We start from the raw sequence: 26,421 nt of genomic DNA on the forward strand, positions 1-26,421 counted from the left end.
CCGCAATCCTCTCTCTACGGCTATGCCATCTCCTCATTACGCAACCCATGAGCCACAGGAGAGACCGGAGCAATGAGATATTTCCTGCCGATTGAAAACTATTACTTGGAGCCTCACCGCATCCTCCCCTCCTGGGAACCACTCTTCCACTGTTCCGCCTCAGAGAGGTTGAAAGCAGGAAGCAGGAAACCGAGGAGGGGCAGGTCTGTTGCTAGGCGGAAGATGGTGTCGGGCATCGGGTTCCTCATGGCGACTGTGCTGCGACAGTCACAACCGGGCTCTTGAGATAGCAAAGAAGAGGACAAATCCGAGATGGAGAACTCGAGTGGTCAAGAGAAGCACGCGTTGCAAACCGGGACAGCGAGAGGAGGAGGTGAGTCAAGAAGGAAGCGTGGATCTCGCCGCGGATGAAGAACGAAACACGCAAGCAAAGCCCACCTCGCCTGAAGCTCCAAAGGGGTACCTAGGATCTCTGTTCTGTAAATCAGTCATGTCGGCGAGACCGGCAGCCGAAGCATGAAGCGATGAACGCTACACGATGGCATGTCCGGGGGAAAGCCTAGATGTCGTGTTTGTAGCTCGAGAATGTGAATTCGTGAATGGTGTTTCCATCATCGGGCCATTGGAAGGTCGAAGTTGGGTCGCTGCGGTGCTGTTGATGATGAATGAATGAATGAATGAAATGTCAGTAACACCATCACGCGAATAACTGAAAGACCTTTTGCGATCAGTAGGATGATGAAGATGATCAAGATCGTGCGCACCTTTGCTTTCCACCCGGGCGAGATTGTGGCGTCTTGCTGTGATGCTCGCCTACTCTCTCTCACGCTGACGTGGTCACTGAACAAACAAACGGGCGATACCTTTGGTCTTGTAATCGAACAGCGTTGGCGTTGGCGCTGGCGTCGGACTCCCATTTCTCCAATACTGCGTATGGCACTCCGTAAACACGCCACAGCGCGCAACAATTCATTCTTTTCTACTTTTCATCAATGAGATCGGCTCTAGAGCCCGAAGACCACTACGACTACTACTACAGGACACCGCAGTGCCTGTAATAAAATAGCAAATGGCGAAATGGGTGCATTGCACCAGTCGTAGAGAGCGAAGCTACACAGGTACGTACGTATCCACAGATTCGTACGTACCTGGGTAGGTAGTGGATAGCTGAGATCCATAATTTGTGCCACCTGCATCAATCTAGCAATCGCAATATAGGCCATAATAACTTTAATACACATGAATTTCAATATCATTGTTCGACGATCTCCAGAGAAGGCTCATGGCCACAAATGTTCGACATGTCCATGGTATTGATACACCTGCAGCCGATGCTCGCTTAATCACAGATGATACCATCATCGGGTAGAAATCTGGCCCGTCGCATACCTAGGTACGATCGAAACCCGCACCCCTCATCTCGATAGAGAACAGATGGGCGGGAGAAAGCGGTTTACGCACGATTGCGAGCAGTTGGAGCTGGACGTTATGACGAAAGGAAAGACGTACGGATGTGGATGTCCTGAACATCTTTCAACGTGCCTTCTCGCCATACTTCCCATCGCACAGTTGAGTGTCACGATTCGATGTTGTCTTCCGCCGATTTGGGCCACAAGAGCGTCATTTGGCACAACGGCGCAATACCGCTGGCGAAACTCCAACACCACGCGGCGAGACCCCAGCCGGCTCCCGGAAAGGCGATGGTGTTCACCACACATTGCTGAGATCAGACATGACAGGTATCGACCGTCGGCGCATTTGCAGATGTGCAGGTGTGGTCACTCGCTCCCGCCATCACACCTGTCTCACAAAGATCCTCAGAAAAGAGGGAGAGACCGTTCGTTGACCGATGCCGCCGACAAGAACGAATCCGTTTCATCTCTTTTTTCCCCCTCCATTTTCCCTCGTGCCTCTCTGCACTGACCGACGTGAGATGAGATTTGCCATAGCGCGGGCGCGTTCAATTCGCGGCGGCGTCCGCGCCCGCAGAAAAGAGTCAGTCAGTTCGCAGAGAATCCACACGCTAAACCCGAAATGCCCTCGCATTGCCGATGCTGCTGCTGCTATCTCTGCTTGCTTGTCGCTCTCTCATCTCATCATTCTGGCGCCGCCTGCGCTGGCAGTACTGCACAGAACGGTACAAAACTGTAGGTCATGATGAATGAATGATGAGGAGGACGAGGAGGAGGGTTGCATCACGTAAGTGACCAATAAAACTGAGTGAGCACTCGAGTCGGCTCTATTCTTTGTCGGCTTGCTACCGACTGCTTGCTACAGTACAGTACACTGCGCTCATCCACAGCTTCTGCGCTTCCTCCCATCATCAATCTCAGTGCGCGCGCGCCGATCATCACCCTCCGCTCCCACCATTTGCCATACTACCGAGTACCTCTTCTCATTCTTCTGCTTCTCTGCAACTTTCTTGCATTTCACACACACTACACTGCCAATCTCTCATCGCCTTCCCAGACTCTCTTCCGAAACACGTCACTGTCGCCTCTGCCAATACTTCACCAATCGCACTGGCACAAATGCTCTTGTCCTGTCTTTCCACCTTTCAGCCCCGACCATCTCGCTGCCATTGATCCTCACCCAAGCTTCGACCTCACTACGCGAAAGACCGTCGCATCATCTGTCCCGGGCCCGTGGACCCGCCCTCCATTGGCAACGATCCTTCACGCACCTGGTGCCCCGCTCCCTGGGTGGCCGAACATCCCGTGAGAACAGCATTCGCGCTCAGGCGTCACGATCATCATCACCACACAAATGCGACGGTCTACTCGAGGCGGGCCACCGCCGCCGCCCGCCTCGGCGACATCGTCATCGTCGCTTTCTTCTGCCCGCCTCGATCGCCACGGTCGAGCCCAGCAGCCCACCAATCCCAAATCTACCACACCTCGTTCATTGTCTAGCGAGGAAGAGCTTCCACGACGCAGTCAACGCGCACACATACCCAACGGCAAGGCGGCGGCTGGCGGAAGGACCGGCACAGGCGGCGCCACTGGCGACGACGGCGATGCGGAAATAGGCGGCGACGAAGAGGAGGTCACTCGCTGTCTCTGCGGCCAGACAGAGTATCCTGGTCCACCTGACATTGAGACTTTTGCGGGCATTGTCGATGCCGGCGATCTGTTCATCCAATGCGACGGCTGCACCGTTTGGCAGCACGGCGGCTGTGTGGGCATTGCAGAAGAGAAGCAGGTCCCGGACAAGTATTATTGTGAGTAAATTGACAACCGGCAGCTCGAGTTGATGGCGCGCACTGCGAAGACAAAGAAGCTGACGAGCGGAACAGGCGAAGAGTGCGACCCTGCTCTCCACAGGATACACACTGATTCTAGAGGGTAAGTGCTGCGCGTCATATCCTTGCCTCGTCATCAGTGCATCGTTCACGATGTTCTCTGCCCAAGCTGTTATGGCGTCTTCTCGGTTAACCGTGCGTGATGCCTCGCGACAGGCTATGCAGGGCTGAATTTCAATGTCGTGCTATGGGACAAGACTGACACGAATGACAGACAAAGATATTCGTTGTATCTCCCACTTCACCCCAGAGCACGCAAATCGTCCACAGTCAAACATGACGACAAAGCGAAGAAAGAGAGGGAATCGTTACTTTCACGGGCAAGTGTAGATCCATCAACTGGCAAGCGGCGGATCACGATGCGCAGCAAAGAGCTGGACGACGAAGAGGAACAACTGAAGAGAGCCATCGAAGAGAGCAGACGAGAGGTCGAAGCAGGGTCCGAGAGCAGCGGTCGAAGGAGCACGAAGCGTGGTCGAGATGACAGCAGTGAGGAGTAAGTGATGAGCAGCGAGCGGTGGCGCATCAATGTTTGCATTGGCTAACTGGCTCGCAGCAACAAACACGACCTGAAGCGCCAGCGCACACTTTCCGAATCGTTACCAGTAGCTCCGTCGCTGGAATTCGACTCCGAAGACCACGAATCCACTCCCAAAGCCGGGCGGTTAAAAAAGGTCAAGTCTGAGTCCAATTCGCGTCAAGCAGAACAACGGGACCGGGATAAGGAACGCGAGAGGGCCCGAGCAGAAGCTGCTGGGCGACGACAAGAAAGGGCTGGACGGCGAAGAGCAGACGGTGAGCATCATGTGTCATTCATTGTTATCGCGTCGCATGTGCTGACCCGAGTCCCTACCAGATTTCGATGTGCTCGATGAGACTACCCCGAAGGCTAATTCGAGCGCCCATACCTCACCACCTTTACCTTCATCCCAACCTAACTCTCCCCCGCCACCCACAGAAGGCGATCGTAGCTCACATCGGAAGAGCTCTGTTCAGAAGTCAAAAAAGCTGGGGAACAATCAGTATAGCACAAAGAACCGAGGCGCGACCTCGAATAATCTTTTGGATTCTCCGCATTCACGCAGACGGACATACGCTGGTTCTGGCGAGAATCCACTCAGCGGAGACGAAGACGAAGATGACGAGGAGGATGAGGAGGAGGAGGACAATCTGTCAAATGGCGACGCACCACTCTCAACTGAGAAGGGCGCCATCGCAGCATCGCATCGTAAAGTGAGCCCGTCAACAGCGGCGAGCGGCACAAAACCTGCATCTTCCACTTTCGGAGCTGTAGGTGAAGGCGGCTCCACTTCGACGAATACCACGGCACCCTCTATCGGAAGCGTGGCCGCATCGGCCCCGGCATCGCTCGGCGCGCCTTCTTCCACGATCCCCAGCACCGTCATCACCCCGGCGCCGGCCGATACAGCTTCCGCGACCACCATCATCACCACCCGCGGTGGAAAGTTCTCACGTGGCCGGAGAGGCAATGGACACGGAGCTTCCGCCCAGGTGACCGCTTCCTCCGGCTTGGATGGTCTGGCCAATGCCTCGGCGGGAGCTTCGCGCGGGCTTCTAGACGACAACCTCCATTCTAACGCGCCGATGGCCGGCGCGACATCCGCCCCGCCTTCCTCACTCTTATACCCGGAGAAGTCATTTTCGAACATGAAGACGGCGCTCGAGAGCATGAGCCGCTGGGTCGCTCGACAGCAATTAGAGCTGTTATCAGCTCCTCCGCCCATCGCCGCTGCTGCTTCCGCGACCACAACAGGCACCGAGTCGGACAGAAAGGCGATCCTGCCGGCTACAGAGGGCGAAGGAGCCACAGCGACGACGACGACCAAAGAAGCCAAAGCCGCACAACCACAATCACAACCTTCCCACGCCCCCGAGCCGGAGACTTCGACGACACCGACTCCACCCACGACAGCACCGACGACGACGACGACGACGACGACGACGACGACTACAACAACCGCCGCCGCCGCCGCCGTCGCAGCGATCGCGACTTCTCGACCGTTCGACGAGCTCTCCTGCGCGGACATGGCGGTGCGGCTACAGCAGGGCATCGCGCAGTGGCAGGAGCAATGGAGCCACCTCGCTTGAACCGCCGGCGATGGCGGCGGCGCCTCTGTCAGGAGGTGGTGTTTTTTCTGTACATATATATATTTATGTGTGTATACATTTTGGTTTTTGGGGGGTTTTTTTCTGTATTCAATATTGCTCCAAGAAAAGCAAAGACTTGTTCCAGATGGGGATAACTGTTCTACAAGAATATATAGTGCAGTGCAGTGCAGTGCGTGCGTACATGTGTGTGTGTCTCTCATGTCGCTTGAATACCGCATGAGGGGTTCCCATATCGTGGGTGGAGAGTGGATTGACTGATGAATTGACTGATGGGTTGATTGATTGATCGACCGCCACGAAACGATGATTTCAATCGATCACAGAATAGTCATGGTACTCTCCTGTATACAATATCGTCCTTTCACAAATAACAAAAACCTTGGAAGCCTTTGGAACGAACCCAAGGCGTGCGCTATGATCGCCCGCCCGCATTGGAAAATAACCACTTGGATGGAAGGAAGCCCTGGAGTGCAGCACACTGTGTGGTGTACACACACATACACACACATAGGTACACACACATTCCACACACCGGACGGAAGCCGAGGGAGGATTTCCTCGGAAGCTTTCGCCCGCATTTGGGCCTCTTTTATTGATTCGAGTCTCTAGGTGATTGTGATTGTGATTATTATTGTGATTGTTATTCTTGATGGTGCCGTACATGCACCAAGCTGCGACTCGATAACGCGGACAATCTTTCTTTCCCTCTCATTTGGGTGAATTCATTCCCGACGACATATGTACAACTGCTGGCTGCTGGACACCCGGGGCGGTCAATCCATCGGGGATGGTCTTCGCCTTGCGACTTGCGCTGTCCCATGATCGATCTTCCCGATTCGAGGAGATCGCGTGTGTCATTGATTCATCATTTATTCGTTCGGCGAGGGGATACATTCATGGGAATCATCCGGGACCGTTCGCAATCACATGAATTATTACGGTGTTAGGCAGTACAATTGTGACAGGCGATCGGGCTGTGCACGCACGGCCAAGGAGGAGAGAAAGAGAGAACGAGCGGTTCATCTCATCAATGTGGAGAGACAGAGAGAGGGGTTTCTTGTTAGCATTATTGTCATCGTTAGGCAACGATTTAAAAAAGTGAGATTTGCTTTGGGCGAGGGGAGGAACCCACCCGCCCGCACGAGACTCCGCCCACTTGACTCGAGGAGACTCCGCTGCAGAGTAAGAGAGAGAGAGAGAGGGAGCCATTGGCAAACAAACGCGCGCCGAAGAACCGAGAGGGAGAGAGAGAAAAGGAGAGAGACGATCCATGAGCAAAGTCCCTGCAGTTCCGGCCCATCCATTCCATTCCATTTCACTCATTTCCTCCCAAAGCACATGTCGAGATAAATTCCGAGCTTCATTCGGCCGCAAATATATTATTATCTGTAGACACCACCACCGGCACCGCCAACACCACCATCTCTCCTCTCTCTCTCTCTTCTTTCCTCTGCCATCTCAACTGATTTTTCGTTCAGTCTTTGTTGCGCTCTACTTCACGAAGACACGAACTACAACTCTCTCTCTCTCTCTCCGTCCCCACCACCGCCTCCTCCTCTTCCTCAATATCCTCACATCACCCACCGCCACCATGCCGCAGCTTCTCGGTCAAGATGCCATGGCCCACAGCATGTTCACCGTCAAATACATCGGCCTGATCTACATCCCGTCGTTCGCCTTGATCGTCGGCACTCTCATGTACCAGCGATCATTGCTTCCCTTCTCCGTCCTGGCCGTCTTCTTCGGCCTCGGCTTCGTCGTCTACGAGATCAATGGTAAGTCTCGCGCTCCACCACCGAAGACCCCAGGAGCTTGCCGTACGCGTTTGGATCTCTAACCACCCTCCGCCTTCTTTCAGAAGCCACCAAGACCTCATACGCCAAGGTCCTCAGCGCCGAAGCCTACCAGTCGTTCCCCATCTCCGAGATCAAGAAGATCTCCCACAACACCGCCGTCTACCGCTTCTCGCTCCCGGAGAACAGCGTCCTGGGCCTGCCCATCGGCCAACACATCTCCCTCGCCGCCACCCTCGACGTCAAGGACCCCAAGATGGAGACCGTCGAGCGCAAGGAGGTCGTGCGCTCCTACACCCCGATCTCCTCCGACGTGACCCCGGGCTACTTCGACCTCCTCGTGAAGTCCTACCCGACCGGCAACATCTCGCGCCACCTCGCCACGCTGAAGGTCGGCGACACGATGAAGGTCAAGGGCCCCAAGGGCAACATGATCTACTCGCCCAACCTCGTCCGCCACTTCGGCATGATCGCCGGCGGCACCGGCATCACCCCGATGCTGCAGATCATCAACGCCGTCGTGCGCGGCCGCAACACCGGCGACCGCACCGAGATCGACCTGCTCTTCGCCAACGTCAACGAGGAGGACATCCTGATGCGCGACGAGCTCGACGCCCTGGCCAAGAAGGACCCCAACGTCCGCGTCCACTACGTCCTGAACAACCCCCCGGCCGGCTGGAAGGGCGAGGTCGGCTTCGTCACTGCTGATATGATCAAGGTGAGTTTCTTCCTTCCCCCAAACCTCCCCTCACGGAGCCACCGGCTACTTTCATGATTACATCCGCTGCTGCCGCCGCTGCTGCTGCTGGCATCCACCCTGGCGTGAAAAGCCAAAAAGCCAAAAAATAAAATGAAAATCCACCCACTGACCATCCCCGTCTCGCAAACAGAAATACCTCCCCAAGCCCGCCAAGGACATCAAGATCCTCGTCTGCGGGCCCCCGCCCATGGTCTCCGCGATCAAGAAGGCCACCGAGTCGCTCGGCTACGACAAGGCCCGGGCCGTGTCCAAGCTGGAGGACCAGTTCTTCGCCTTCTAAATGACCGGAGACAATCCGGGGGAAAGAGGGAGAGAGACGGCGGCGAATGGAGAAACCAGAGACGGTGGATACAGGTGCAATGACGAGACGAAGGGGAGAAAATTGTCTCCATTATGGAAAAAAAAACATGCAAAACAAACAGGGACCAAGAGGAGATGGGGGTGGGAGAACGAAGGTTATGTGCGAAGGGAGGCATGCATGCATGTATGCCTTCATTCATTCATGAAATGGAATGATAATCGATCTGAATCCGGCACCTTTTCTTCTCCCTCGGGAGACTGAGAACTCCGTCATCGTCGTAGTCGTTTTCTTCCTGTCGTTTTCTTCCCGTCGTTGCCAGCGCCGTTGGACGGAGCCAGACACGATCGACCATGATGACCACAAGGGACAAAAGAACACATTCTAATATGAATCCTACGGAGATCCCAAAACACTACCCTCCATCCCTCCGTCCCTCCCTCCCTCCATGATAAACGGTCCAAAATCCAAACCGTCCATCCATCCATCCAACCAATTGTAGTTTTTCTTCCCACAAGGAAAATATGAAAACTCGCCCACCGCCGAGGACCACGCGAGCTGCACCACCACGACGTGAGGAGGAGATAAAAAGAGACAAAAGAAAGACTTCCCTCCCTCTGCGTCGCCAACCGGCTGACCAGCACAGCCAGCCAGCCAGCCAATCGGCCAGCCACCGTGAACCGACATGCCGATCGACGGAACCCGCACCGACGACGAGTCGGAACCGCAAAAAAAAGTCCAAGCGAGCTGGAGGCGATCCGGAAAGGAAAGGGAAGCAACGCCCGATCCCTCCCCTCCCCACCGCCGACAATGACACGACCCGACCCGAGTGGAAAAGGGGAAAAACCTCGCGTTGGAAGGACGCCGAAAGGAGCTTTGTGTTTTTGGTTCTTCTTCTTCTTTCCTCATTGTATCCTATCATGTCATATCACATCCTATCATATCATATCATTTCTCATTGCAGATAATCGGAGCTCTCGTCGTCATTGGCGATGAGGAGGAGGAGGAGGAGGATGAAGAGAAAAAATGGAAAAAAAAGATGAAAAATGGAATAAGAGGTCATCATGCATGTATGCTCCTCCTTCCTATCTTACTTTCGTCCCGGGATCATTTCCATATCCATATCCCTACGGCTCTGCCCTCTGCGGAATGTTTTTCTTTTCTCCTCTCCTCTTGACTTTTTGTGACTTCTCTCGACTTCGTCATTATCATCGTGGCGATTCCGTTGGACGAAAAAGAGATCGTCGGTCGATGAGATCCGTACCGTCTCTTACTTTCTTAATTTTCTTTTTGTTTGATTATTTCTGTTTCCTTCCCAGTTTCCCTCCCTTTTTGTTTTTGGCGTGGCGTGATTGTTTTCTTCTCCCCCAGGCGAGGGGGAAGAAATCGACGGGTTCTCTGTTTCCGGCTGCCAAAGAGAAGAAAGACATGTACAGATGGAGGGATGCTAGTTGGTGAAAGCTTTCTGAAGGTAAGCGAGAGGGCCCCTTTCATGGGTTTGGCATGGAGAAAGAAGGAGACACGAGAACAGCATAAAGACCGGGATACTTGTTGAAAAATGCACTCTTACATTCAATTCCACCCCCTATCCCCGTCCCCATCCCCATCCCCATCCCCTCAAAGGCTTTCCTTCCCACCCACGACCTCGATCCTCTCCCCCATCGTCCTCGCCTTCTCCTCGACCTCGACGACCCTCGCGTCGAGCGAGGATTGGCCGGGCCGGGTCTTCCAGGGCTTGGGGCCGCCGGAGGCGAACAGCGACTCGATCTCCTCGAGGGACTTGTGCGCCGTCTCGGGGTACGTGAAGTAGAACTGGGCGGCGGCGAGCAGGCACATGGCGCCGAAGACGAGGAACATGCCCCAGCGGATGTTGATGAAGCCGGGGGGGATGTAGAGGCCGAGGGCGAAGTTGAACTGGTGGAGTTGCTTTCCGTCAGCGGGGGGGGGGGGACCAATGATTTCGTCCAGGAAGGATCACCTTGCGAGAAGGAAAGAAAGAAAAAGGGGATGGGTTTCCTCGGGAGGGACAGAACTTACCAGCCAATTCCCAATCGCCGAAATGCCCATGCCCGTCGCGCGCGTCTCCAGCGACCAGACCTCGGCCGCGTACACCCAACACACGGGCGCCAGCGTCATGGCGTAGACGATGATGAGCAGATACGAGAAGGCGATGACGGTGTTGGCCTTGGGGCCCGTGAGGCGGATCACGACGTTCGGGTTGTTGTCCACGCCGCCGGGGACGTATTCGCCCGCGGAGAGGAGGCCGCCGACGACGAAGTGGCAGGCCCCCATGGCGAGGGCGCCGTAGATCAGCAGGGTCCGGCGACCGGTCTTTTCGATGTAGAAGAACATGATGGTCGTGAAGATTATGAAGAGGGCGTACTGAACGCCTGAAGCGACAAGATTTATGTTCCCGCTTAAGCCCGCCATGGAAAAGATGTAGACGACGTAGTAGGTCATGACGTTGGCACCTGATTGACAGTGGGAGTTAGACAGGGTCATCTTCACACTCGAGCCCCCCCACAGTACGTACCTGAATTCTGCTGCCACATCTGCACCGTGAACCCGGCCATCGTGCGTTTCCACATGCCGTTATAGAAGAACTTCCGCCAGCCAGGGAGGGCGTTCCGTTCGGCGTTCAAAGTGGTGACGATCTCCTCCCACTCGGCGACGACGAGGGGGTCATCGATGTTCCCGCCCGCTTGGATGTTGGCCAGGGTCCTGATGGCCTCTTCCGTACGGTCCATTTTCGCCAGCCAGCGCGGCGAACGAGGGAGGAAGGGGAGGCCGATGGCGAGGAAGACGGCGGGCACGAATTGGATGCCCCATGTTGTGCGGAAGGAAGCCGGGCCCGGGATGAAGCTGCAGCCGAAGCCGACGAAGTACATGATAAGAATGCCCCATTCTGAATTTTCGATTTGACGTTAGAAGAGAAAATGAGGCGCCTGATGAAGGCAAAGGGAGGATCTGTGAAGACTTACCGATGGCGAGTTGCTGCACGACAATCAACTGTCCTCGTTTCTCCTTCTTCGCGATCTCCGCGAGGTAGACGGGGACCTGCGAGCTCGTGATCCCGACACACACGCCATTGATCACGCGGCCCGCGATCAAAGAACCCACACCGTTACACGCGACTTGAACGCTCGTCCCCGCGAACCACCAGAGACAGGCGAACATGATGGAATCCCGACGACCGATTCGGTCGGAGATCGGGCCGGCGATGGCAGATCCAATGACGGATCCCGCGGCCAGGGCGCTGCCGATGGCACCTTGTGTGATCCCCGCCGGCCGGTTGAAGTAGGTGTTGTATTGTTCCGTTCCGATGATGGCCGACATGGAGGAGATGTCGAAGCCGAAGAGCATGCCGCCGACCGTGGCGATGAGCGCCACGAACAGCGGGTTGTAGATCTTGGGAAGTTTTGGGAGAGCCATGTTGAAGAGTGGAAGCTCGCTTCCGGTCCGCGAGCTCTACGAGATTGAAGACGAGGGAACAAGAAGAGCAGGACTCGGATGAGGAGGTCCAGATCTGAAACCTTCTCTCTTATGATGCTCAAGCAGGACCACGGCGGAGTTTATGTACCCCAGACGCTTGTCCGGAGCAAATGCAGACCCATCCCTCCCTGGCATGGCGAATATCCGAACGCTGTGTATTGCGACTGCAGTATAGCAGTATGGATGGATGGGTCTGTGTCAGATGCATGCTCGGTTTAGGCTAAATTCGGTTGTCATTTGTGATGGAGGACCATCCTTCCCCAGCTTGAAGCTTGCAGCGTTGCATTGTGGACTTGCACGGACTTGGCCTGATTTGTGGAGGATCGCCGCACATGTACCTATGGCAAGTATCGTGTGAGCGGTGCTGCGTCTGACAATTTTCGAACATGGCTGGGATGAGTGCTGACTGCAGAGAGGGTGTTCATGCTTGAGGAGTCGCCGGATGAGATGAGATGAGGCAGGTGGAGGAATCTCTGTGCATCCACTATCGATCGGAAAGCATCACCTTAGCGATGTGGAAGGAACATTGTCACATATCTGTCGCCGCAAAGGCGTTTCGTCCGTGATGCTGATCAGTCGTGCAGAAGGACATATCTGCACGATACCGAGTCGCTCTGGGCGATGCATCTGGTGAACCACGTCACCCGGGGATTATAGCCGGAACCGCCACGCGAGGGCCATGTGCCAGATATAAACCACTCGTGATATAAATCAATCCCTGCCGCTCTAATCATTATTCGACGGCGGCGGCCATGTCGACTCCAAATGCGCTCATATCATAATTTATCCATCAGCCGAACGCCTCGTCTGATTGAAACGCCGCCAGTGCATCGTCACATACGGGGAAATCTCCACTTCTCCACGGGGTACAGGAGGTTGTTACTAAACCTTGCTTCAAAGCATTTACCAGCCCTGGAAGCAGCTTTCCGACTGCCGAATGTAACAGCCCGTTTACTCGTACGTTCTTCTTCTCCACATTCCCGACGAACCCCATTTGCAAGACGGCAAAAATGATGATAGTCAATCCCTACGATACAGTGCACCGGTTCAATGAGAGCCCCGACGTCCGTAGCGATACGAGATGTACGTGTGTATTTAATTACCGCCCCGAAACGATTGCTGTCAGAGAGATACTTTGATGTTCCGTCGAAGGTTCCCAAGATCATGAATGCATCTGAGGTCGTCATGCCTCTCTCCGCCATCGTTGCGAGCAAAAACCTAGTCACGTCAATGGGTTGATCCTTGTTATAAAAACTGGATATGTTCGAGCGCATTTCGTCTAAATACTTCCAATTATTGTCTCAATGCGATATGGGAATGTGGAACATAAAAATTGCAAAAATGAATGAGCGTGTACTAGCGCTGGAGCTCGAATCCAGGACCTTTCGCGTTCAACGTGTGAGGCGAACGTGATAACCAACTACACCACGCCAGCTACAGTTTCGACGGTGGCGATTCTGCAATGTATATATACCCTATATCATTCACGTCTTTCTTCCTTTTCACAATATGCTTTCCCGGACAAGAACCATAGGTAGGCAAATACGATACACAAGTATTACAAAATCTACACACGATACTTACTATACAAAAAGAATTCCCTCCACCCTTCCCGACCCCACAAGGCTATCTCCTCAAAATTCAAAGCCACCCCTCAACTCGCTCAGAACCACCCTCTGGCGCTGCGCATTCATCCTCTCGAACCTATCCACGACCATGGTAAACGTCCCTCTTCCGGCAGTGAGACTCCTCAGATGTTTCAAATAGCCGACCATTTCCTTCAGCGGGACCCTCGCGATGATCTGCTTGGCCGTGTTCGAGCTCGCCGTGACCGCGCTTTTGTCCGTGTGTCCGCCGGCGAATTTATCGATGGGGGCGTAGATTTTGGCGGTGTCGATGGGGAGACGTTCGGAGCCTGAGGAGTCTGAGGAGGATTCGGATCCATCGTCGGCGGATTCGAGTGATATGATGCTGGCGCCCCGCGAGGAGGACAGGTCGTGGACGACGGAGCCCATGCTCGCTTCGTCGACGGAAATTGTCACCAGCATGACGGGTTCCATGATGATGTTCTCGCTGAGGGCGGAGCTGGAGCGGAGGGCTGCTTGGACGGCTTGGCGGGCGGCGCCGGCGAGGACGGTGGGGTTGGAGGTGGGGAAGATGTGTTTGGCGTGATCGAAGTCGAGTTGGACATCGACGGAGTGGATGGGATATCGATGGATTGGTCCGCGGGATAGAGCTGCGGAAACGCCCACGCGGAAAGCTTCGAGGACGGTCTCGATGGGGAGATTTTCGGGGAGACCGGCCTGTTCTTCGTCCTTTGGTGTGCCGTCGGAATAGAGTGTCGGCGAGCTGATGAGTAGTCGATTGTTGTCGTGCAGCTCCACTTCGAGCAACATGTCATCTGAGTTTGATGGCGATTCCTCCGCTCTCGACTCAATTTGAATAGAACATCCGGCCTTTGATATTTTGCTCGCCACATCGAATTCGACGATCTTTTCAATCGCTCCAGAAGCCATCGTCACTGTTTCTCGATAACCAATTTCGATCTTTCCAATTCTTGCTTTGGCTTTCAAATCGTTGACCAATCGATCCCGAGCAATCTCGAGATGGAGTTCACCCATACCAGCCAAGTGCGTTTGCCCGCTTTCCTCATCAATAGAGACGTGGAGGCTAGGGTCTTCTCGTAGTAGCAGGTTGAGAGACTCTTTGATGTGCTTTTCCTCAGACAAGCTATTAGGCTCTACGCCGACGAAAAATACTGGCGGAGGCACATTGATGGGCTTCAATTGCATGGTGTTGATTGGTCGTGGTGGTCCCGTCTTGCTCGCCCCACTGAAGGAGATCAGTGTGTCTCCCGTTCGAGCGAACTTCAACCCCGGAATGACTCCTATTTGTCCAGCGCTGATAGAATCAATCTCTACTGCATCGTTGGCGTACATCTTGAGCAGTCGAGGAGATCGTTCCGCATTCTGAAGAGTGGTATTCCAAAGTGAGGCGTTGGCTCGAGAAAGGGTGCCCGAGTACACACGAACGTACACCAACACTCCTCGTTTGGCATCAGCAACCACCTTGAAAGCCAAAGCACAAGCATCGACGTTTTGAACCGTGGGCGTTGCTTTTCCTTTCTTCTGTTGTTTCTTTCCTTTCGGGTTTGGCTCCAAGTCTTCGATTTTGACTTTACCTGCAAGGAACGGCTGAAGTCCGCACTTGACGTTCGATTCTAGACTGATCTCCGAATCCGGTCGCTCGTCAGGACTGGGCAGCAGGTCTACTACCGCGTCTAGTAATGGTTGAACGCCGACGTTTCGGAAGCTGGCTCCTGCAAACAATGGGGCGACTTGCTGCGGTCGTTGCAGAACACACTTTCGCAAAGATCGCGTGATGTCGGCAGGCAGAATAGCCAGATGATCTTCATCCGCCTCGAGATATTTTTCCACCATCTCGTCGTCGTGCTCGGACAGTAGTTCAACTAATGCGATGCGAGCCTTTTTCAGCTCTGATGCCAACGACGCATCGCGGGATTGCAATTCAGCAAAGCTCACCACTTCGATGTCTTTGCCGTCACCGCCTGGTGCATATTTGAGCGCTTGAAGGCTCACCACATCGCCGACACCCTGCAGCTGACCATCTTCAGTGAACCATGGAAGCGCACAAACGGCTGGCCACACATTCAATCGAGAGCCCACTTCTTTGACCGTCTTTCCAAAGGCGGCGCCATCCCGGTCCAATTTGTTGACGAAGATGATCTTTGGAATGGCATACGCGGAAGCTTGGCTCCAGACCTTTTCGGTTTGAGCCTCGACTCCAGCGACACCGTCTAGGATGCACACTGCACCGTCTAGTACGCGAAGTGATCGAAGAACCTCAAATGTGAAATCTGCGTGACCAGGAGTATCGATCAAATTGATGTTATGCGGGACTGACGAGAGGCGCGTGCCTGCCGGGATAGGTTGTTGAGCTTGCTTGTCCGATGTTGGCGGCCATGAAAATGATATGGCCGCCGATTGGATCGTGATGCCGCGCGCACGTTCCGCGGGAAGGAAATCGGTTACTGTACTTCCATCGTCGACGTCTAACTGATCATGTCAGTACATGTTCTGCCGTGACAATTGGAGTATCTTCTCGGAGCGCGAAGTCGATAAACCTTACCTCCAATCCTGCGGGTGAAGCCACTGTAGTAGAGCATGCGCTCCGTGGTGGTTGTTTTGCCCTGAACTTGAAAGTGAGCTTAATGCATCATGCCATTGGGTTCTCGACATTCACGTACAGCATCGATATGTGCTATGATTCCAATATTGCGCGTGCGAGCAGTTGTGGCTGCCGCCGCTGCATCCTGTTGAGTTGTCGCATAATGGCGTGTCGGGAGTCTGATGATTCTCAAGGCTTGTGGGCGGATCGTGATTGCCTCATGATTGTTGGGCCCGATGAAGCATCGCCTGCCCGTCCATCTGACAATCATTTCCTCGCATCACAGCAGAGGATGATAGCGTGCTCGAGATTCGACTCCGCGGATGCTCTCTCAAACAAATGAACCAATATAAATATGTGTGATTGAAGATGAGTTAATCCATCACATCAACTACGTGATACCGACACTCGTCGATGTTCTGAACAAATAAAAATAATCGTGGTTTGCACGGACGGTATATCACAATTCACCGAGCAGGGCCCGCCCGCGATAATAATTCACGCGCCTGTCGCTTGAGCCCTGATCACGGTGGATTCCGCTACGGAATGCGCCAGGCTTGCGGCGGGCATGGGCGGCGGCATGGGCGACGGTAGCCGAGTGAGTGTCCAGGTGGGCGGAATTGAACAGCCCACGGGTAATAATGGTGATGGCGATGATCCAGGCAGGGGTCGGTTGGCACAGTTATGTATGTACTGTAGTTGTTAACTCGCCGTATCTTTATCGTACTGTAGTGAGCTTTTCCCTCTGATCATTCCATTTACTACTATTACTGTACTGTCTTCTATGCTCCCAAGTTGTTGTAGCCCGCTAGCACGCACTTCTTCGCACGCTCTACACATCCTGTCCTGTGGGGGAGGAAAGAATTGGCACATGTACTGTAGGAACGGTTCATGCGGGTAGACAGCTTCACCAACGGCGCCTCTCACACACGGATCGCCGCTCCTACAACGGTGCGCGCGCCCCATTGACTGATGACTGCATCGTTCCGTCAATCCATATATTTGTCACCCCGATTTAGCATGTACGGAGGACGTGCGCGGCCATGAGCAGCAGCAACAACCGTGGGTACAGCAGCAACAGCAGCAGCAGCAGTGCCGTCTTCGATTCGGGAGACGTCGCAACAGCAGTGGTAGCATCATCGTCGTCAACGAGCGCCAGTCCCGCCTCAAGCAGCAAGGGCAAGGCCGCCGTCTCGCCCGAACCATACAACCTTCGATTCCAACGCCGCCAATCCGAGCGCGCATTCCTCGAGGGTCAATATCGTGTCACTTCCCCCAGCATGGAATATCCTTCAGGCGCATCTCCATGGGCCTCGTCTCCGGAAGCAAGTCGAGCTAGCTTCAGTAGCGATGTCCCGCGAGAAGACCTGCCTGCACCAGCCGTACAAGACCTTCAGCACGACGATGCGCTTCCCGTGCAGGGCAGCAACGGCGAACGTGCCCATGCGTCGCCATACTCCTATCAGCCAGGACTGGAGAGCAATTGGTCTCCCGAACAGCAGCAGCAACAACAACAACAACAGCAGCAGCAGCAGGAGTACTACGGAGCAGGCGATGACAACCGGCGACCGCAGTCTGGGAGATACCACAATGTGCCAGTACAGCAGCCTCAACAGAGACAACATTTGCCGCAATACAAGTTGCAAGCGAAGATCGCAGGTCTGGAGAGGACTGGCAAGAAGGACCTGATACTACGCTTCGATGTCTACGTAAGTCGATCCACGGACATGCTCATTTGTGAACGATCGCTGACCTGTACCTAGACGAACCTGCCCAAATTCCGCACGACTCAATTCCGTGATGTCCGCCGTACGCATTCGGAATTTCAGAAGTTGGCCTCGCATCTCACAGCATCAAACCCCGAGGCCCTGGTGCCTGCCGTCCCGCCGGCGGCCTCCAGCGCAGGCATGGGCACTGAGGAGGACGAGAACCGCACCAAGACTGCGATACAACGATGGCTCAATGTCGTTTGCTCCAACGACGTTTTGATGCGGGATGAAGAGATGGTCTTTTTCGTCGAGAGTGATTTCGGTTATAGCCCTGTGGTGAGGAAGCGACAGCCGGCGACAGGGATGCGCAGGAAAGTTTTGAAGCAGTTCGCGCCACCACCTGACAACACCCCGGAGCTGCTGGAGAGCAGGCCGATCGTGAAAGGATTCTATCTTGGTTCAATGGACAGTCAGCAGAAAATTGATCGGGTGGTCAAGAATCGGAGATGTGAGTCGAAACTGATAATTTTTCGAAAACTCGCACTGACAACGCATCACAGCTCTCGGTGTGGCCGAGTCTGATTTTGGCAACAAACTAGCGACGCTCGCAACACAGGAAGCTCATCCCGGACTCGCGAACGCTTATCGAAAATTGGGCAAGGTTGTGCAAAACACTGGCGACTTTCACGCTGCCCAAGGCACCGCCGAAGCCGCGACATTGTCCGACCCATTCGCCTACCACAGCAGCGACGCCTTCATAGTCAAGGAGACGCTCACCAACCGCCACATTCTCCTTCGCGAGCTCACCCAAGCCCAGCAGCAGACCCGCAGCAAGCTCTCCGCCGCCGACCGGCTGAAAGCGTCCTCCAGCGTGAAGCGCGACAAAGTCGACGAAGCGATCTCCGCCCTCGACGAAGCGCGCAGCCACGAACAATACCTGGACCAGAAGACCCAGCGCGTGACCCAGAACCTGCTGAACGAGAAGCGGAAATGGTTCGCGCGCACGGCCGCCGACATGCGCACCAGCATCCGCGAGTACGTCATTCGCCAGATCGAAGCCGAACGCCGCACCCTCGCCAACCTGGAACAGGTGCGCCCGGAAGTCCGCAACATCGATGCCTCGGGCGGCCTCAGCCGTCTCGGCCGCGAGAGCCATCCGATCATCCGGAAATCCACCATGGCGTCGAGCCAAGGTCCCAAGGGCGACGCGTGGTCCGGCGTCCCGCGCCGGCCAGACGGCCTCAACCGCAGCATCAGCGGCGGACAGCCCGGGGATCCTGCCGCCGCCGGCGCTGCTGCTGAAAACGCCGAGGGCGAGGGTCCCGGTGCGGACAGTGCTGCCGGCGGTCGGAAGCGCGCCACCAGCGGGGCGAGTAGCCTCAACAAAGTCGCGGAGGAAGAAGATGACGATCGGGTGGATGCCCGGAATGCGGCGAGTCGGCTGGCGCAGACGACGTTCTAGTGGAACTTCGTGGCGTGACGGGATTCGAAGAGTCCGTTGTTGCGAGGCGTGTGGGAATTTTTGGTCTGAATGTGGCAAGAAGAGGAATTTTCTCCACTCCCTCCACGCGTTTTCCACGTAGTAGAAGCTTAGCCCCGAGATGTGGAAGATTTTATGCAAATGATGATTTGACGAGCATATGTCCCATTGAGAAGAGAGAGAAAGAGAACCAGATTGACAAAAACTCAACGCCCGAACCATTTTCCCATCCGCAAATCACGACCAATAGCTCCTTTTTCACCAAGAGATAAACACCTCGTGTCTCCGCCCCTAAAACTCCCCATCCGCACACCCACGAACCCCATGACCTATTTCTCCAACCTCACCCATTCATCCACTCACTCCGAACCCTCCCCCTCCCCTTCCTCCTCAAACTCCACCAACGCCGTCCCCGCCTTACACATCTCGCCCGCGCGATGCACGATCCTCCGGATGCGGCCCTCCAGCGGACTGCGGATGACCGTCTCCATCTTCATGCTCTCGATGGTGACGAGGGCCTGGTTCTTCTCGACCTTCTGGCCGACCTCAACCTCCACGCGGAGGACTTTGCACGGCATCGGCGCGAGCACGCTGTTGGCCGTGGCCTTCGTCCCGAGCGCTTTGGCGGCCCATTTGGGCGGGACGAGGGTCAGGCGGTATTGCCGGCCGCGCTGGAACAGCGTGAGGAGTGTGGGAGTTTCGGGGTCGCGGATCAGGGTGGTGCTGAGGCGGGTGTGCGGGAAGAAGGAGGTTAGGGTGTTGGTGAGGGGGTCGTGGGTGGTGGTGGTGGTGTAGGTTTTGTTACTGTCGTTGTTTTTGATGGTGGCTGTGAAGGTCTCGGGGCTGGTTTTGAGGAGTTGGATTGTGATGGGCGTGGAGGGCTTTTGGGGATCACTGCTGGATAGGACTTCGACGAATTGCATTTCGTGGGGCTGGATGGCTTGGCCGAATCCGATCGTTTGTTGAGGCCCGGTTGATATCGAGCTGGAACCTGGTCGCTTGGTGTGTTCGGCTTCGTAGAGACCGATGGCGGCTTGCACGTAGAGTTCATCCTCGATGGGCTCTTTGGCGAAGAGCTCAGCTTCGTGTTTGGGGATGTAGCCGGTCTCGACGTCTCCGGCGATGAAGTCGGCGCTTTGACAGACTTTCTTGACAAATGCAACGTTGGTCACCAGGCCGGCAATCTCGTACTGCTCAAGAGCAGAGACCATCTTCCGAAGTGCTGCTTTTCGATCTGGTCCATGCACAATGAGCTTGGCGATCATGGGGTCGTAGTGGCTGGAGACCTCATCGCCCTCGACGAAGCCGGCATCGATTCGGATGCCATCCCGTATAGGAGGGGTACGCAGGTGAAGCAGTTTTCCGGTAGAAGGCATGAAATTCATCTCCGGGTCTTCGGCGTAAATGCGCGCTTCGATGGCGTGACCTAGGCTTCTGATTCGCTCTTCGACTTGGCTTTGAGACAGTGGAAGTTTACCACCCTCTGCGACGATGATCTGCCAACGGACCAAGTCCTCTCCAGTGACCATTTCGGTGACTGGATGTTCGACTTGGAGGCGGGTGTTCATTTCCATGAAGAAGAATTCGCCACTGTCGTTGTCGAAGATGAATTCTACCGTCCCTGCACCTTCATAACCGACCGCCAACGCCGCTTGTCGCGCCTTCGCCCACAGGTCTTGTCGGATATCCTCCGCCAAATTTGGAGCCGGTGACTCCTCGAGGATTTTTTGATGCCGCCGCTGAATACTACAGTCTCGCTCACCCAATGCGACGCAGTTCCCATGACTGTCCGCGAAGACCTGAACTTCGATGTGACGAGGTGTGGTAATGTACTTCTCCACCAACATGACATCATCGCCAAAGGATGAACGCGCCTCGGATTTGGCAGAGTCTAGTTGCTGAAAGAACTCATCTGGCGACCGTACGATGCGCATTCCTTTGCCTCCGCCACCTTTGACCGCTTTGAGTAGTACAGGATATCCGATGTTGTGGGCTTCAGCCTTGAGATGATCGGGATCCTGATTGGTACCATGATATCCAGGAATGCACGGAACTCCCGCATCGATCATTATCTCCTTCGATCGACTTTTGTCTCCCATGGCCTCGATGGCCTTCCACGGGGGACCAATGAACTTCACACCCGCATCCGAGCAGGCTTTGGCAAAGTTGGCATTCTCGCTGAGAAAGCCATAGCCGGGATGGATAGCTTGACAGTTCAACTCCTTTGCGATTCTGATGATCCTGTCACCATTTAAATACTGGTCGGTACTGCCCAGGTTCACGGCAAATGGTGAACTCAAGGCGTGTTGGCTCAATCGATCGGGGTCGGTGTATAACGTGTTGGTGCGGATACCATATTGAGCCGCCGTCCTTCCCACGCGAAGAGCGATCTCGCCACGATTTGCTATGAGGATGGACTTGAGGGGTTCGGTCTGGACATCTTGGAGAGCATTGGATGTGCTATGGCGTTTGGCTAGGTGTCGATGCGAAATGTGCGTACATCTTAGAGCCTGCAATCTCGTGGCCGACTTCATTTCTGTTCAAATTGGATTTTATGGAGTGACTGTGAACGGACAGATTGAGCCAGCGCATTGAGAAGAACAAACATCTCAAGTTCGGTATATGTTACGTTGATAGCCACAGGCTGTGACACGCCGTGGCCGAGACTCTTGGGCCGATCGTAGCCGTGTGAGGTCTGGCCTAAACCCGCTTTGGTGGCCTTGGGCACGAGCACGGAAGAAACGCCCGCCTTTGAAGTGCTGTACATGTATTGCACCTGGGCATGCTTTCCTACTGTGCCTGAATATCTACAATATGAACACTCTTATACCTATGAGCCGTTACCGGGCCGCCCAAGTTAGCTGCTTTGTACAGACATCTATATGTCGAAACCAATGGCATCTTCAGCGCGACATTCTTCACTGATCACTTCCCGCTGCATTATCCTTACATAAGTCGCTGACCTGATCAGCCTCCAACAAAGCCTGTGAAATGGATCGGCTGTTACGTCACCCGCGGTCAACCTAGTCGCGCGTCGCGCACCGCACACCACGCCCGCAAACAGCTATAGCTAAGAAGACCTGCGATCCGGACGTTGACAACACAATCAAAGTCGCCAATCGTGAACAGGTCTGCAGTCGCATTGCTACATCGATCGCATCATGGCGGACGGGTTCGACTACGACGTCGATGACTACTACGACGAAGATTGGCTGTACGTCGAGGACGAGTTCGATCTGGCCGTATGTGATCAGCCTCGCTTTTGCGGAGATGGAAATCATGTTGACACTTCTGGCCGATGCAGGATGAGCTTGCCGAAACGCAAATCGCCGAACCAGGCTATGCTGGCACGAATTACGAGATCAATGTCGCCGGTTACGAATTTGAGCTGTTCGATTACTGGAACGACCTTGAATATGTGGATAACGCCTACTGGGACGGTGTATCTGTGCCGAGTCGTGAACTTGATCCGCACGAGAAGAGATTGTTCGGTTCCGCGCGCGGTAAGAAGCTTAGGGCCAAGGATACCTCGGGCCTGTCCAGTCGCGGGTATGATCCCATTTCCTTTCGCAGCCGCACGGAGCGAGACCATTACGTCGCCAAGAATCTCAAAACCATCACATCGCGCACACCTGTCTATGCGCTCTTTCCAGACTGGAGAGTCCGGCTCACGAACGAGCCCGAGCGAAGACAACCTGGTTCCACAACATTGCCTGTCCTGCCAGAAGTGGCTGACGCGGAGTCCGCTGATGGCGCGGACTCGGAGATGGAATACGAGGAGGAGGATGAGGAGGAGGACGAGACCGATGGTGGTCTACAAATAGACCCTGAGATGCTCAAGGCTATCTTGAAAGATAAGCTTGGACAAGCAGGCCTTGACGGGCTCGACGAAGGCGCATTCATGGAGACGATAAGCAAGCTCATGTCAGGGGATGACACTGCGGCTGATGGCCTCGCTGACAGTCTCCTGGGAAATCTGTCGAATGAGTCCGGCGGTGGTGCATTGTCGAGCTGGCTGACCGGACAAGGCGTGTCCCTCGATGATGGCGAAGAAGAAGATTTGGAGGAAGAGAACAATGTATCGAGTGCAGAGAAGACAACGAAGCCGTCGCCAACGGTCGCGGAACAACAACGACAACAGAAGCACCCTGGGAAGCGCGCGTCAGAGGATGATGCAAGCGATGACATTCCCCTGAAAAGACCAAGAAGACCTGGGAGCGATAAAGCGGTAACATCCAAGCTAGACGCCGGAGTCGATGCAACCCCTGCGACAGTGACGCCTCCTTCCGATTTGACCAAAGGCCCCGCGAATCGCAAATCCTCGCGCAACCAAGCAAAGCGCAAAGGCTAGATCGACTCGCGGCCGAATTTTCAAAGATATCCTTGAAATTGAACTGAAATAACAAAAAGATAATAACCCCAAGGCGGCCGTCGATTTGGTTTCAATAAAAATCCCCCATCACGGCGCAAAAAAGCTGCGCTCAGTTTTCCTTGTCAGACAGATCTTCAGGTCCGGAGATGATGACTGTGTCGATTTGGAACCCCTTGGTCTCGCCGAGTGCTACAGCAAGACCGGTGTCAGCAATTTTGCCTCCAGTGGCCACTCAACCAGTCGATTAGGAAGAAGCCACTCACTCCATCCCGCGATCAATTCCTCCAACGACAAATTCTTATCATGAACATCCAAACGGCCGGCTTGCGCCATGCGACACCCTCTCCCATGGCGGATTGCCCCACGGCTTCCGTATGTCGCCCGACAGCCCCAACACCATTGCGTGAAGCAGACGAGACCTGCGGCAGAGGAAAACCAACAATCAGTTGTTGCATGCATGCATTCTTGATATGAAACATGACTGCGAGATGGGAGATGGGGGCCCTCTCCTCACTTACAAGTCATCGCATCGCACCCGCCATCCTTCCAACTCCTCGCCGAACAGCCCGGACAGGCTTTACACTCCCGCGCGATCCGCAGCCGACTCGCGCCCTCGCCATCGCCGGACGCGGCCAGATTTCCGTAATCATCATCCTCGGCGCAGGAGGTCTCTTCGAGATTCTCGTGGTCCAATCCGCAGAGGAGACAGGCTGGGTGATCGCACGCGGCGCAGGAGATGCCGCGGCAACGTTGTCGTTGTGAACGGTTGGCAACTGTGTGGATCGGTCGCCGTCGTTGGTTGAGGCTGATGGAGCGGAGAGGACCGGTCTCTTGGGCGCTACCGCAGCGGGAGCATGTATGAGCCGGCATGTTCTTCGGATACGGTGGCGGGTCTCGATTTTGGGCATGAAGATCGAATGGGATCGAGGAAGCACTATAGTGCAAGGAGAGAAGGGCATTCTCATCTGTTGATCCCGAATCTTTTCAAGTCACTCTTCCCCCGGCAACATCATGTGATCGGCGAGTGTGTCGTCAGGTGTTGTCCTCCTAGCGCGATGGCGAGCGATTGTCACCGATGGAAATCGTGTGTCGTGCGTGCTTCGGAAAAAGTTCTGATGTCGGACCGCGGGCTCGATCGTGTGTGTGTCTCTCTCTCTCTCGACGACGACGACGACACAACAATAATCGAGATCTCCCCACTGTCGTCACCTAGGTACCAACGCAACAATAGAAAAACAACAACAACAACAATACCCGGGTGTCGCATCTCCCCGTTCTCATCGATGCGCGACAATCTGCATCGCGGAATCCCTCCAGCTTGCCACCGTATCCTCCGATCACCGTTTCCCCTTTGATTTCCCTTTCACTGGCAATCCCGAAACCTTTCCGCCTTGCGGATGGGGCTCCGTCCGTCCGTCGATGGTGAAAACCCACCTACCTACCCTGGGGTACCTGATTTCGTGGTGTCGTGCACCGTCTGGCACCAGAAGAGAGCGTTGGACTCGCCATCTCTGGATCTTCACTCGCGGGCGGGTCGTCTGCTTCGGAGAGCTGTGAGCGAAGTATATGTGTATATAATTATATGTGTGCGTGTCGCTTTCGACTCTGAACTTTTTGCATAACATCTTTTCATCATCATCATCATCATTACTATTATTGTTACCACCACTACAATCGTTGAAGTCCGGCACGTTGTTTCCGACAGGACATTGTGCATTCCTCCGTTCTTATTGACTCCCTGCATGCGCAACACCGCTTGCTCATCATCATCATCATCGGACAGGAAGGAAAGCCCAACAAACAAACCCCACGCGTGAATTGGGTTATGCTCGTTGTTCTGACTGCTGTACATGTATGGCTGAAGAGGTTCGCCTAGGGTGGTTTTGCAGTCGACGTGTGAATATATATATATATATATATATATATATATATACTCGGTGGTGAGTGTTCCATCGTCCGACTGACTCGGCCCTGCTGCTATAGTGGATCCGCGAGTGGCTGATGAGACTGTCGAGGAGGCCGGTTCGTTGAATCGAGAGGTGTCAGTCATGGTCAATGGACGCGACACTGGACAGGACTGGACTGGACCAGTTTGGCCCAAAGACGTGGAGTGGAGGGGCATCGGAGCCCCGGATGTCCCATTGATTATCGAAGCAGACATATGATATATCCGCTGAGACGAATAATGGATCGGACGACACTTCTCTCGCTGGAACCTCGTCATACTGCACTGGACTGGACTGGACTGGAAACAGTCTATGGGCCGCGGCCGCCCAGTTCTGTTCTTCAGCTAGGCAGCTTTATCATTATGTACGGAGGAATTCCGCCGAGAAACTTGCCCAGCCCGGGTGGAATGCCCCACCATGACCATGCGGACCACCTGCATCAATCCATTCAATCCATTCAATCAATCCATCAATCAATTCAATCAATCAATCAATCAAATCCATCAATCAATTCAAATCAATTCAATCCATCACCTGGGCGGACCCGCACACACACACGCACGCATGTGAACATCGTCATGGGCTGGCTGGCTGGCTATTCATCATCATCATTCCTCGCCCAACAGTCAGACAGTAGTGATGTCTCTAGGATTTTTATTCTTCTTTCGTCCTCATCGCAGTATCTACAGTTATCGTTGAGATGTACAGGATATGATACGAGGCTGCATACATCATATGTATACGTATATAGTAATGCATGAATATTGGCCGTGAGTGAAAGAATAATAACGCGAGTGCGGCGCCATTTCATCATCTTCCAGCGATCTGTGTGATCCGCCAACCTGTTTTTCCGTCACCAATGTTTTCAGGTCAGGTCGGGATAGAACAGGGTCCACGTGAGGAATGTCATCAGCAGCAGCAGTCAGTCTTCGTCTCACAGTGGGCATTTCCT

At 54.5% G+C, this 26,421-nt stretch overlaps 10 protein-coding genes and 1 non-coding gene across 11 annotated transcripts; 5 read left to right on the plus strand and 6 right to left on the minus strand.

The window, feature by feature from the left end:
* Positions 1-2,766: 2,766 nt before the first annotated feature.
* On the plus strand, positions 2,767-5,410 carry K489DRAFT_410403 (uncharacterized protein; the record flags this gene model as incomplete). Its single annotated transcript, XM_033607707.1, has 5 exons — positions 2,767-3,220; positions 3,296-3,344; positions 3,516-3,797; positions 3,858-4,096; positions 4,158-5,410. The coding sequence occupies 5 exons, from the start codon at positions 2,767-2,769 to the stop codon at positions 5,408-5,410; spliced, it is 2,277 nt and encodes a 758-aa protein (XP_033459075.1).
* A 1,639-nt stretch (positions 5,411-7,049) lies between these two features.
* K489DRAFT_389031 (NADH-cytochrome b5 reductase 1) lies at positions 7,050-8,264 on the plus strand (the record flags this gene model as incomplete). The annotated part of the gene is made up of 3 exons (XM_033606466.1): positions 7,050-7,206; positions 7,290-7,942; positions 8,115-8,264. The coding sequence occupies 3 exons, from the start codon at positions 7,050-7,052 to the stop codon at positions 8,262-8,264; spliced, it is 960 nt and encodes a 319-aa protein (XP_033459076.1).
* Positions 8,265-8,581: 317 nt separating this feature from the next.
* Positions 8,582-9,545, minus strand: K489DRAFT_230997 (uncharacterized protein). The gene has a single exon (XM_033599812.1). The coding sequence runs from the start codon at positions 9,189-9,191 to the stop codon at positions 8,679-8,681; it is 513 nt and encodes a 170-aa protein (XP_033459077.1). The 5' UTR covers positions 9,192-9,545; the 3' UTR covers positions 8,582-8,678.
* On the minus strand, positions 9,546-11,837 carry K489DRAFT_230996 (sugar transporter). Its single transcript, XM_033599811.1, has 4 exons — positions 11,264-11,837; positions 10,816-11,187; positions 10,320-10,753; positions 9,546-10,196 (listed from the first exon to the last, which is right to left on the minus strand). Exons 1-4 carry the CDS (start codon positions 11,712-11,714, stop codon positions 9,900-9,902), a joined length of 1,554 nt encoding a protein of 517 aa, XP_033459078.1. The 5' UTR covers positions 11,715-11,837; the 3' UTR covers positions 9,546-9,899.
* A 1,291-nt stretch (positions 11,838-13,128) lies between these two features.
* K489DRAFT_t34 lies at positions 13,129-13,209 on the minus strand. The gene has a single exon. It is a non-coding gene; the product is annotated as a tRNA-Val (tRNA).
* A 164-nt stretch (positions 13,210-13,373) lies between these two features.
* On the minus strand, positions 13,374-16,405 carry K489DRAFT_339410 (elongation factor G). Its single transcript, XM_033602243.1, has 3 exons — positions 16,042-16,405; positions 15,924-15,984; positions 13,374-15,846 (listed from the first exon to the last, which is right to left on the minus strand). The coding sequence occupies exons 1-3, from the start codon at positions 16,231-16,233 to the stop codon at positions 13,409-13,411; spliced, it is 2,691 nt and encodes an 896-aa protein (XP_033459079.1). The 5' UTR covers positions 16,234-16,405; the 3' UTR covers positions 13,374-13,408.
* A 600-nt stretch (positions 16,406-17,005) lies between these two features.
* On the plus strand, positions 17,006-19,133 carry K489DRAFT_320294 (vacuolar protein sorting-associated protein Vps17; the record flags this gene model as incomplete). Its single annotated transcript, XM_033601449.1, has 3 exons — positions 17,006-17,671; positions 17,726-18,179; positions 18,232-19,133. 3 exons carry the CDS (start codon positions 17,006-17,008, stop codon positions 19,131-19,133), a joined length of 2,022 nt encoding a protein of 673 aa, XP_033459080.1.
* A 377-nt stretch (positions 19,134-19,510) lies between these two features.
* On the minus strand, positions 19,511-21,685 carry K489DRAFT_394824 (uncharacterized protein; the record flags this gene model as incomplete). Its single annotated transcript, XM_033606816.1, has 3 exons — positions 19,511-20,299; positions 20,324-21,624; positions 21,652-21,685. The coding sequence occupies 3 exons, from the start codon at positions 21,683-21,685 to the stop codon at positions 19,511-19,513; spliced, it is 2,124 nt and encodes a 707-aa protein (XP_033459081.1).
* Positions 21,686-22,262: 577 nt separating this feature from the next.
* Positions 22,263-23,567, plus strand: K489DRAFT_231107 (uncharacterized protein). The gene has a single exon (XM_033599813.1). It carries the CDS (start codon positions 22,450-22,452, stop codon positions 23,500-23,502), a length of 1,053 nt encoding a protein of 350 aa, XP_033459082.1. The 5' UTR covers positions 22,263-22,449; the 3' UTR covers positions 23,503-23,567.
* A 65-nt stretch (positions 23,568-23,632) lies between these two features.
* Positions 23,633-25,375, minus strand: K489DRAFT_401843 (uncharacterized protein; the record flags this gene model as incomplete). Its single annotated transcript, XM_033607036.1, has 5 exons — positions 23,633-23,712; positions 23,787-23,942; positions 24,042-24,457; positions 24,962-25,074; positions 25,187-25,375. 5 exons carry the CDS (start codon positions 25,373-25,375, stop codon positions 23,633-23,635), a joined length of 954 nt encoding a protein of 317 aa, XP_033459083.1.
* A 90-nt stretch (positions 25,376-25,465) lies between these two features.
* Positions 25,466-26,294, plus strand: K489DRAFT_231136 (uncharacterized protein). The gene has a single exon (XM_033599814.1). It carries the CDS (start codon positions 25,685-25,687, stop codon positions 26,228-26,230), a length of 546 nt encoding a protein of 181 aa, XP_033459084.1. The 5' UTR covers positions 25,466-25,684; the 3' UTR covers positions 26,231-26,294.
* Positions 26,295-26,421: the final 127 nt, after the last annotated feature.

Source organism: Dissoconium aciculare (genome assembly GCF_010015565.1).
Source record: "Dissoconium aciculare CBS 342.82 unplaced genomic scaffold K489scaffold_7, whole genome shotgun sequence".
Taxonomy (NCBI): Eukaryota; Fungi; Ascomycota; class Dothideomycetes; order Mycosphaerellales; family Dissoconiaceae; genus Dissoconium; species Dissoconium aciculare.

Excerpts from the sequence above, each read along its gene's own strand:
- K489DRAFT_339410 (XM_033602243.1), bottom strand. The coding sequence starts at position 16,233 with ATGATTGTCAGATGGACGGGCAGGCGATGCTTCATCGGGCCCAACAAT. Across the intron at positions 15,985-16,041 it reads TCATAGCACATATCGATGCT|GGCAAAACAACCACCACGGA; the intron begins GTACGTGAATGT and ends TTTCAAGTTCAG. Across the intron at positions 15,847-15,923 it reads CTTCACCCGCAGGATTGGAG|ACGTCGACGATGGAAGTACA; the intron begins GTAAGGTTTATC and ends ATGATCAGTTAG.
- K489DRAFT_230997 (XM_033599812.1), bottom strand. The coding sequence starts at position 9,191 with ATGAGGAAAGAAGAAGAAGAACCAAAAACACAAAGCTCCTTTCGGCGT.
- K489DRAFT_231136 (XM_033599814.1), top strand. The coding sequence starts at position 25,685 with ATGATATATCCGCTGAGACGAATAATGGATCGGACGACACTTCTCTCG.
- K489DRAFT_230996 (XM_033599811.1), bottom strand. The coding sequence starts at position 11,714 with ATGGCTCTCCCAAAACTTCCCAAGATCTACAACCCGCTGTTCGTGGCG. Across the intron at positions 10,754-10,815 it reads GATGTGGCAGCAGAATTCAG|GTGCCAACGTCATGACCTAC; the intron begins GTACGTACTGTG and ends ACTGTCAATCAG. Across the intron at positions 10,197-10,319 it reads CGGCGATTGGGAATTGGCTG|TTCAACTTCGCCCTCGGCCT; the intron begins GTAAGTTCTGTC and ends CAACTCCACCAG.
- K489DRAFT_231107 (XM_033599813.1), top strand. The coding sequence starts at position 22,450 with ATGCAGGATGAGCTTGCCGAAACGCAAATCGCCGAACCAGGCTATGCT.